Source organism: Triticum dicoccoides, chromosome 6A, assembly GCF_002162155.2.
Source record: "Triticum dicoccoides isolate Atlit2015 ecotype Zavitan chromosome 6A, WEW_v2.0, whole genome shotgun sequence".
Lineage (NCBI taxonomy): Eukaryota > Viridiplantae > Streptophyta > Magnoliopsida > Poales > Poaceae > Triticum > Triticum dicoccoides.
Genome location: NC_041390.1, coordinates 503,351,457 through 503,362,657, shown reverse-complemented (window position 1 = coordinate 503,362,657; position 11,201 = coordinate 503,351,457). Strand labels below are relative to the sequence as shown.

The window sequence follows — 11,201 nt, the reverse complement described above, 5'->3', positions numbered from 1 at the left end:
CACCGATGACCTAGCGCCGAACGGACGACACCTCCGTGTTCAACACACGTACGGTTGGGAAGACGTCTCCTCCTTCTTGATCCAGCAAGGGGGAAGGAGAGGTTGATGGAGATCCAGCAGCACGACGGCGTGGTGGTAGAAGCAACGGCGATCTCGGCAGGGCTTCGCCAAGCTCAGCGAGAGGGAGAGGTGTCACGGGAGGGAGAGGGAGGCGCCAGGGGCTAGGGTGCGGCTGCCCTCCCTCCCCCCCCCACTATATATAGGACCCCTAGGGGGGCGCCGGCCCTAGGAGATGGGATCTCCAAGGGGGGCGGTGGCCAAGGGGGGTGGCTTGCCCCCAAGCCAAGTGGGGCGCCCCCCACCCCTAGGGTTTCCAACCCTAGGCGCAGGGGAGGCCCAAGGGGGGCGCACCAGCCCACTAGGGGCTGGTTCCCCTCCCACTTCAGCCCATGGGGCCCTCCGGGATAGGTGGCCCCACCCGGTGGACCCCCGGGACCCTTTCGGTGGTCCCGGTACAATACTGATTACCCCTGAAACTTTCCCGATGGCCGAAACTTGACTTCCTATATATAAATCTTCACCTCCGGACCATTCCGGAACTCCTCGTGACATACGGGATCTCATCCGGGACTCCTAACAACTTTTGGGTGACCGTATGCTAATATCTCAACAACCCTAGCGTTACCGAACCTTAAGTGTGTAGACCCTACGGGTTCGGGAGACACGCAAACATGACCGAGACTACTCTCTGGTCAATAACCAACAGCGGGATCTGGATACCCATGTTGGCTCCCACATGATCCTCGATGATCTCATCGGATGAACCATGATGTCGAGGATTCAATAAATCCCGTATACAATTCCCTTTGTCAATCGGTACGTTACTTGCCCGAGACTCGATCATCGATATCCCAATACCTCGTTCAATCTCATTACTGGCAAGTCACTTTACTTGTACCATAATGCATGATCCCGTGACCAACCACTTGGTCATAATGAGCTCATTATGATGATGCATTACTGAGTGGGCCTAGAGATACCTCTCCGTCATACGGAGTGACAAATCCCAGTCTCGATTCGTGCCAACCCAACAGACACTTTCGGAGATACCCGTAGTGCACCTTTATAGTCACCCAGTTACGTTGTGACGTTTGGCACACCCAAAGCACTCCTACGGTATCCGGGAGTTGCACAATCTCATGGTCTAAGGAAATGATACTTGACATTCGGAAAAGCTCTAGCAAACGAACTACACGATCTTTGAGCTATGCTTAGGATTGGGTCTTGTCCATCACATCATTCTCCTAATGATGTGATCCCGTTATCAATGACATCTAATGTCCATAGTCAGGAAACCATGACTATCTATTGATCAACGAGCTAGTCAACTAGAGGCTCACTAGGGACGTGTTGTGGTCTATGTATTCACACATGTATTACGATTTCCGGATAACACAATTATAGCATGAACACTAGACAATTATCATGAACAAGGAAATATAATAATAACCATTTTATTATTGCCTCTAGGGCATATTTCCAACAGACATGCGATAGGAAAATATCATGGCAAAAAGGCATGTCATGCTAGTGCTAAACACATAGAACAAAACTCCCTTACTGATCTTTAACCAAAGAGGCAGGGAAATTGATGTGGCACCCATGCAAACATGGAAAGTTATGTTAACAGTTTCAGACTTAGAAGAAAAACAGAGCATGGCATAAACAGATTCATGATGGCAACTTTACAAGCTCAATTCACTCACCACAATGAATTTCATGGCATCGCAAGGTAACCAACACTAAGTAGACATATTTAATAGGCTAAACATGGAAAGATCAAATTCATAGGGTACATGCATCACTAGCAAAACACTTGGAAATATTGATTATCATGTTAACAATCTGCCAGGAATAATATTTAGCAAAAGTAGAGGAAGCAAATGACATGCTAGGGCACTCCATAATTGCAACTAGAGGAATGTGAATGGATAGATCAATACCACAACTAGAAAACACGCTTACTGAACTATCTAGAAAATGTGCATGGATCTCATGGTAGCAACAAGTTTACATGGCATCAAAATGTAACAGGAAAAGGACTTGGCAAAACACCGTGTCTGAAGTCAACAACATCACGGAGCCTACTTTGCATGCTTGTGCTAGTCACCGCATAGCTCATAAAAATACAAGAGTTGAACCCTTGTAAATTTGGCATGATGAAGCTCAAAACACATGTAGACATCATGCTCATAGGATGAACACACAAAATGCAACAAAAATGACAAATCATCAAGTTCTGTTAACAGACAGAAGTTAACATCATATAGCCTTTTTGCAACAAGGATAAAGTCATCAATACGGACATTAACATGCATGCAAATGGCACTAACATGAAGAGCATCACGATACGAACATTTCGACATATCATATGCATGAATCGGAGCTACGAGCATGGATTTATGGCATGATGAACAAGGCATAAAAATTAGAGGGATCTCGGGACTTAGAAGAAATTCGGGGGTCAACCTTATCCGAAACTGGATCTATGGTTTCGGGCACGTAGATCGAGGTTCGCCGGAGGTCGTCGGGTTTTCACCTGAGAAGGAGAGGATGTGGTGGCCAGAGGTGCTCGCCGGAGAGGGGACCGGCTGAAGTTGGATCTGGCGACCGGAGCGGCTGGAGCTGGCGCGGGCGGCACGGAGGGAGGCGCGAGCACTTCGGGCGGCGGCGGAGCGGGACGCCGGCGAGGAGCAGCGTGCGGTGGCAGGGCGGTGCGGAACGGCACCGGTGAGGCGTGGTGGTCGGTCGGCGGCGGAGGCGGCCGGGCGCTGATGTGGCAGGCGTGGGTTCGTCCCGGCAGCGACGGCGCGGGTGTCCGGCGCGGACGGACACGTCCGGCAACGGAGTGGGAAGATTGCTAGGGTTTTGGATGCGGGAATTTCGGGGAGGGGCACATATTTATAGGTAGAGGGAGCTATGAGAGTCCAATGAGGTGCAGGTTTTTGCCCACACGATCGTGATCCAACGATGGAGAGTATGGAGGGGGTTTAGATGGTTGTTGGGCTGTTTTGAAGGGGTGTTGGGCTGAAACACAAAAGAGGCTTTTACGGTTACCCGGTTAACCGTTGGGGCATCAAATGACCTCCAAATGGAATGAAATTTGACAGACGGTGTGCCGGTGATGTACCGAGGCCACTCGACAAATCTCGACCCATTCCGAGAAGGTTTGTCTCCTGCTCACGAAGCAAGATTAGAGGGGTGCACGAGTGCATGTGGGAGTGTCGAATTGCGAAACGGACAACGGTGAAAATGACTGGATGCATGAGACGGACACGGATGCAAATGGGATGCACATGATGACATGAGATGAAATGCATGACATGACCAAAATGCAAAACCAAAACAAAAACCCAACCATGAAGGAGATATCGTATCGCATAGCCGAAAATGGCAAGAGTTTGGAGTTACAATTATGGAAAATTACATTCGGGGTGTTACACCCTATTCATATAAACTTTAGCTGCAATTTCAAACAGGATGTTAATACGAGCGACTAATCTAAAATGCTTGCTGGATCTATGCATTTGACTTTAGGGATGAGAGGGAACGCCAAACTTAAGATACGATATCCACGGTACCCAAGGCAAAGCCGTTAATCATTTCGTAAGCATCCTCTTTAAGCAAACCCTAAAATTTACGAAAGAGGAAACAAGCCAGCCATTGAGCCCAGGGCGGTATGGGTTTCATGCTAAATAAGGCGCGGTCAATTTCTTTTGGAAGGAATGGAAGGGGAAGCGTGTCATTTCCGTGGGGTCCCGAATATTGGGGCCAAGGCCAGTAAGACGATGCTCCCTCGATCCCGACAACTTGATGTGAAAAATAGTAAACATGTCTCTTGATCTCACCCTACCCCAAGAGGAGCCACTGCCCCAACATGACGTGCAAGAGGCCACACATACGATGTCTCACATTCGTAAAGGCGTGGAAATACACCGTGTTGCCATCACCATGTGTGATCCACTTTTGCCTACCCCTCTGAGGCCAGTACTCCTGTTCGACTCTAAGAAGTTGTTGAACTTGAGCTTCATGCCCATATCTCCTAACTCATTTCACCTTGAAAAAGAGCTGGTTGTCAAATCATGAATCCATGGTAGCCAGCTCCGCCACAAGAGGTTTACTATTACACTTGTCATTTGGTACTCTCTCATGAAATAAAAGGTTACTCAATAAGTTCGAGATCCCAATCATTTTTCTTAGCATTGGATCTCGATCCATCCAAAAGCCTACGCCACTTTAATCCTAACCCTAACTCCGCCACTCACTCCAACCCATTTTTCTTGTGCCACTTATCACTTCGTCTGTGGCAATATCATCGCCTTCCATTCTCTTGTCGACCCACCCCTCCTTCCCGGCCGATTCTCTTTCTTGCCCATGACCGAGGGTGCTACAATGCTATTTCGACCGACCTGACCAAACTATGACCACTCTTGCTCTTCTCATTTCTCCAGCAAGCATCCCCTTAGCTCTGAGATGTACAAGTTCATCTCGGCATTGGTGCTTCCACTTGTAATCCTAAGCCATGTATCGTGAATTCCCTCTATCTCAGGTCCAATCTCTGCTCAACTTCACTCGCGCCTTTGCTCCATGTTTTACCCTTTTGCCTCAGTGTCGTGCAGTTGATACCTCGTTGTTGGTTTATAAGATAGATAACCGTTCATGCCGAGCGGTGTGTAGATGGTACCTTCAAACGCATATAGATCTCACATCACAAAGTTTGACTAAGGTTCGCAACAATCGCGATTGCCCTGTAAATGTTTTCAAAAAGAGAGAAAGTGCATATTTCAACCCCCAACTTTTGCCCTGGTCTAATTTACAACTCTCAACTCCAATACTGTCTACATTACAACCCCGAACTCTTAAAACCGGTTAGGATTCAACCCTCCCCTCCCTGTTGGCTGGTTTTGACCAATTGATCATCTAGTCAGCAAGCTACGCCACCTTAGGAAAACATTCAAAATTTCCAGAAAAAATGAAAAATAAAAATGTAAAATCATTTTTTAGAAAATTTCAAATTTCTTGGTAATCAACAAAATTGGGGTTGTTTTCTAAAAATTCTGAAGAAGTTCAAAATTCTGAAAAAATCTGGAAAATTGGGAAAAAAAAAGTCCGCGGATGTTTTCTAAAAACTCTGAATAAAAAGTTCAAAATTCTGAAAAATCCACAAAATTAAAAAGTTCAAAAACTTTTCCTGGTGCTTAGCAATGTTTTCTTGATTCTACATATATTTTTAAATTTTATTTTATTCTGATTTTAAGTTTTTTGCTTTTCCATTTTTTCTAGGAAAATACTATTCTTTTATTTTACAGTTTTTTTTGTTTTTTTTGGAAAATTTGTTTTTATTTGCTGACGTAGCTTGCACACTGGACATGTTGATTGGATGGTCAACTGGGTTAAATCTGGTCAACGGGGAGGGGAGGATTGAATCCTGGTCGATTTTAAGAGTCCGAGGTTCTAACGCGGATGGGTTGGTAGTTGGGGGTTGTAAATTAGATTAGGGCAAGAGTTAGGGGTTGAAATATGATTTGTGCACCTGGGTGATTTGCCCCTCTACATGAATATTTAGGTCAAAAAAAATGGGGAAATTTGAATTTTTTGGGGGATTTTGAAATATCAAACCTAGGTACCCAATCTACTTTTGTGTGAAATTTCGTGAAAAAATATTAGGAACCGTATCCGTGGGAAAATAATAATACTTCCTATGTATAGAAATAGTTGTTTGGTGGATAGTAGGTCGGACTTCGTTTTCTTCGTCACGGATACATTTCCTCGTATTTTTTCATGAAACTTCACATGACAGTAGATTGGGCACCCCGGTTTGATATCCCAAGATTCCAGATTTTAAAAAAAATCCTGGTATTTTTTGAATTTAATATTTAGGGGTAGAGCACCCGGGTGCTGACGTGTATTTCCCATTGAAATATGCACTTCTCTCTTTCACAAAATGAATCTGAGTCCATCTATGGCAAAAATAATAATTCAATCCGAGTCTTTTGTTAGGAGAAGCCTGACAACACTAATGTGGTAAGCAAACATTACGCCCAAAGAATGTGGACACAATAGTAGCTGCTCCCCCTGAAACCCCAGCACCCCTATAAATGGCCGGGCCATCAGACCTCCCATACCACCACCCCCTCCGGTATAGACGTACAGCGGACATAGCAATGGGCGAAACAGAGGCGGACGAGCGCGGCCTCGCCACCGCCCCCGGCAAACTGGAGGAGGAGGAGAATTCCCCGATCGAGGAGGTGCGGCTAACGGTCCCCACTGTCGACGACCCGACGCTGCCGGTGTGGACGTTCCGGATGTGGAGCATCGGGCTCTTCTCCTGCTCGCTGCTGAGCTTCCTCAACCAGTTCTTCTCCTACCGGACGGAGCCGCTCGTCATCACCTCGCTGACGGTGCAAGTGGCGTCGCTGCCCATGGGCCACTTCCTGGCGCGCGTGCTGCCACGCCGCAAGTTCCGGGCGCCGGCGCTGCTCGGCGGTGGGGAGTGGAGCCTCAACCCGGGGCCCTTCAATATGAAGGAGCACGTGCTCATCTCCATCTTCGCCAATGCCGGCTACGCCTTCGGCAACGGCAACGCCTACGCCGTCATGATCGTCGACATCATCCGCGCCTTCTACGGCCGCTCCATCTCCTACATCGCCGCCTGGCTCCTCATCATCACCACCCAGGTACGTACTCTAGTTCATAGTTTCATACTATATGCGTTGGTGTTCTTTCTGATGGCCACCGAGCCCAGTTTTCATGCTACTCTTTCTTAATTCTGCTCTGTGGCATCGAAATCAAATCGATCTAGGTGCTTGGGTACGGGTGGGCCGGGCTGATGCGCAAGTACGTGGTGGAGCCGGCCCACATGTGGTGGCCGAGCACGCTCGTCCAGGTCTCGCTCTTCCGGTGAGCACCTCTGACGATCACTATACCCACTCTACTCAAGTTCGTTTGGTCGCCTTCTTGCATAGTATTACATTCTTTTTACTGTACGCGCATCGTTGATGGCTTGAGTTGGTTGGATTTTTGTTGGTTTTGCCACTAGATTTTGCATTTTGGAGACGGGCGAACAAAGAACTGCCCCATTAAATTTATACGAGTATCCGTCTCTCAACGATCCGCTGTGGTTCGTTCATTAGTCATTACTGGTTTGTCCTCGAGTAGACAAACTTACTGAAACACGCATAGCTTCAAATAGCTGTACTAAGTACATATACTACAACTTGCCTTCTCCCCAGTTTGTCGACGAAGTCGATGGAGAAAGGTACTGCCCCAAGGTAAAGTGACAAGAACCACATAACATAACCAAAAGCTGGGCCGAGCTAATGTTTTTTTAGTGTCAAGTGCGTTAACCATCTTTCCCGAGAAGAACAGGTCACTGTTTTTTTCTACTAGAAACAAGTTGTGCACATAGTATTATCAGTAGCCGTCACTCTGAACCAAGGTGCTAAAATTGGCTCCAATCGGCAGGCTGTCATTAATTAAAGATACAAAAGGCAACAACGAAAAATAGCTCCATAATCTGTGGAGCATAAGTATTGGATCTAGCTAGACTCTGACATTCAGGAAATAGGCTTTCGCCCCAATTTACAGATAAAGCATCACACCAAAGTTCAATGTACTGGTGCAACAGTAGAAACATGCCCAAGATATACATACAGAAAAACCACCTAGCTGCGGAAAGGTAGGGCTAAGAGGGGGTGGTGAGATGACAACCTACCCCCCGAAGACCAATCTTGGCATCGAACATACTCAAGTTCCCGCCGCTTAGAGAGTGGTCAAAACACCTTTATAAAGACATTTGATTTTAATATAATCGTTTCTTGTCACATAGGAACTCGCTCGATAAGCAACTTGTTGCGAGTCATCGGAAGGGTCCATGCCATCGCGGCAAACCCAACCCATATATAGGACTTGACAAATCTGATAAGATATGATGGACTATACATGAAGGGAGATGAAATGATGATTGAGGGCACTTAATTTGTGTGGTTTGATCGGGAATAATTGTAAAATTCTGAAAGGACTCTCAATGAACTAAAGGATTGGAGTGATTATGTTTTTTTCCCTGCAAAAGGAGCAACCATTTCAGTTAATTTTTAACTATTAGTCCCTTTGTTCCATACTGTGGTGCATATTTCGTTTTCTGAAAATCAAGCATGTTTATATTTGACCAAGCTTAAAGAAAACATATCAACATTCACGATAGAAAATCACTATTATTAGATTCATCATGAAGTGTACTTCTATATTTCATTCATTTAGTATTTTAGATGTCGATAGTTTATCCTATAAATTTGGTTAAACATAAAAATGTTTGATGTTTAGAAACCAAAAAATGCAGTACATTATGAAACAGAGGGAGTATATTTCAGTCGACATGGTGATAGCTGTCTGATCCATATTACTTATCCTCTTACATTTTCACGGATCCTAATGTTTTAATCGCATGGTTTTTACCGGTGCCTTAGAAATAGTTAATTATCGATCAACTGAAAATATCAAAATCGATCTTGAATATTCACGACTTTGTATTGTAAGTGTTGAGATATACTTCCTCCGCCACTTAATATAGGAATGTTTTTGACACTACACTAGCGTCAAAAACGCTCTTATATTATGAGACGGGGGGAGTATAAGACTTGAAGGGCAAGAGTAAGAGCGGGCCAAAAGAGGGCTGAGTGTGGGGCCAGGCCCCTACTTAAAATGATAACCAGGTGATCAAATAATTAGTAACCAGACAGATTCAGGATGTTGTAAGTGGTAGCCATATCGAATACATTATCATGAAATCATGCCTCAGCATGTAGCACGACACTAACAACACCTGCATTGCTGTACCAGGGCACTGCACGAGAAGGAAGAGTTCGCCAAGGGCTCGCGCCAAATCTCACGCTTCAAGTTCTTTCTGGTGGTGCTCATCTGCAGCTTCTCGTATTACGCCCTGCCAGGCTTCATCTTCCAGAGCCTGACGTCCATCGCATGGGTGTGCTGGGCGTTCCCCAAGTCGGTGACCGCGCAGCAGCTCGGCTCCGGCCTCAAAGGCCTGGGCCTCGGAGCCTTCACCCTCGACTGGGAGACCGTCGCCTCCTACCTCGGCAGCCCGCTCATCACGCCCTTCTTCGCGATCGCCAACATCTTCGTCGGCTACGTCTTCTTCGTCTGGGTGCTGGTGCCCACGGCGTACTGGGGCACCAACCTGTACCACGCCAAGACGTTCCCCATCTTCTCCACGCAGCTCTTCATGTCCAACGGGACGGACTACGACATCGACGCCATTGTGAACAAGCAGTTCGAGCTCGACATTGACGCTTACGGGAAGCTCGGCATGGTGAACATCAGCACCTTCTTTGCGCTCTCTTACGGGCTCAGCTTCGCCACCATCGCCGCCACCATCTCGCACGTCGGCCTCTTCTACGGGAAGTAAGGGCTCTCATCTCTGCACGTCGGCCTACTGTGATCACGTCTGGTATCCGAACTGAAATGGGACATGGACCGATGTGCAGGGAGATCTACCAGCGGTTCAGAGTTTCGCGGCGGGAGGATCCTGACGTCCACACGAAGCTGATGAGGACGTACGAGGACATACCGGCGTGGTGGTTCTACTCGCTGACGGTACTGTCGATGGCAGTGGCCCTCATCCTCTGCACCGTCCTCATCGACCAGGTTCAGCTCCCATGGTGGGGCCTCGTCTTCGCCTGTGGCATGTCCTTCGTCTTCACCCTCCCCATAAGCATTATCACGGCAACCACGAACCAGGCAAGTGAATTTAAGAATCTGCAGTGTAATCTCCTGCAATTTTGCAAGAAAACTGACAAAGGGCATTTATAAATTGACGGACGGCAGTCGCCTGGTCTGAATGTCATCGCGGAGTACGCCATGGGGCTGATAAGGCCCGGCTACCCCATCGCCAATGTCTGCTTCAAGGTGTATGGTTACATGAGCATGTCACAGGCCGTCGCCTTCCTCTCGGACTTCAAGCTTGGCCACTACATGAAGATACCCCCCAGATCAATGTTCGTTGTTCAGGTAAATTAAAAGAACCCCTCAATCTGATCATCTTCCAAAGCAGAGGAGTAACATGTGTGTAAAGATAAAACTTACGTACTGACCTTCACGCTCTGTTCACGCTCAGTTCGTCGGTACAATTGTGGCCGGCACAATCAACCTCAGCGTGGCATGGTGGCTGCTCGGCTCCGTGGAGAACATCTGCCATATCGAAAAGCTCTCGGCGAATAGCCCATGGACGTGCCCCAACGACCGGGTCTTCTTCGACGCGTCGGTCATCTGGGGCCTCGTTGGTCCACGGCGCATTTTCGGGCCGCTTGGCAACTACGCAGCCATCAACTACTTCTTCCTCATCGGCGCCGCGTCTCCGTTCGTCGTCTACATCTTCCACAGGATATTCCCCGACAAGAAATGGATACTGCTGATCAACCTGCCGGTGCTCATCAACGCGACGGCCAGCATGCCGCCGGCGACGGCCGTGAACTACAACTCGTGGCTGCTCGTCGGGACCATCTTCAACTTCTTTGTGTTCCGGTACCGGAAGAGGTGGTGGCAGCGGTACAACTACATCTTCTCCGCCGCGATGGACGCAGGGGTCGCCTTCATGGCGGTGCTGCTCTACTTCGCGCTCACCATGCAGAACCGGAACATTGTTTGGTGGGGCACGGCCGGCGAGCACTGCCCTCTGGCCATATGCCCCACCGCTAAAGGGGTCGACCTGGGTCCGGAAAGTGTGTGCCCTGTGTTCTAAGCTAAATGTCTCTTCTCCCATACCTCAAGATTGGTCATGAACTCATAATCCTTTGCAATTGTGTTCGTGACATACTGTCACACTCCTAGCAATTCTGATTTGTGGTGAAAGAAATTTTAATGAATCAAATATCGCATCAAAATTATTCAACCGGAAATAGTTCATGCCCGCATCATACAGTAAGATACACATTTCGTAAAGAACGACCAAACTAAAATAGAGCTGACATTTTTTTCCTTTTCATTTTTTTGCGAAAAGAACTGGACATGATTTGACAAAAAGAAGGCAATTTTTTTTTGCGGGTAAAAAAAAGATAATTTAGGCGGACTGATCCATAAAGAGCCTACTTCATGCACTACATAAAATGTCCGGTTTTTGTACGACGCTG

The 11,201-nt window shown here is 47.3% G+C and overlaps 1 protein-coding gene across 1 annotated transcript; it reads left to right on the top strand.

Moving 5' to 3' along the window:
• Positions 1-6,224: 6,224 nt before the first annotated feature.
• LOC119319633 (oligopeptide transporter 4-like) lies at positions 6,225-10,813 on the top strand. Its single transcript, XM_037594082.1, has 6 exons — positions 6,225-6,737; positions 6,863-6,960; positions 8,899-9,477; positions 9,561-9,813; positions 9,901-10,083; positions 10,190-10,813. The coding sequence occupies exons 1-6, from the start codon at positions 6,225-6,227 to the stop codon at positions 10,811-10,813; spliced, it is 2,250 nt and encodes a 749-aa protein (XP_037449979.1).
• Positions 10,814-11,201: the final 388 nt, after the last annotated feature.

What these genes read in the sequence shown, in the direction of transcription:
- LOC119319633 (XM_037594082.1), top strand. Translation starts at nt 6,225, where the DNA reads ATGGGCGAAACAGAGGCGGACGAGCGCGGCCTCGCCACCGCCCCCGGC. An exon ending in TCACGGCAACCACGAACCAG is followed by an intron (nt 9,814 to 9,900) that starts GCAAGTGAATTT and finishes GACGGACGGCAG; the next exon opens with TCGCCTGGTCTGAATGTCAT. An exon ending in GATCAATGTTCGTTGTTCAG is followed by an intron (nt 10,084 to 10,189) that starts GTAAATTAAAAG and finishes GTTCACGCTCAG; the next exon opens with TTCGTCGGTACAATTGTGGC.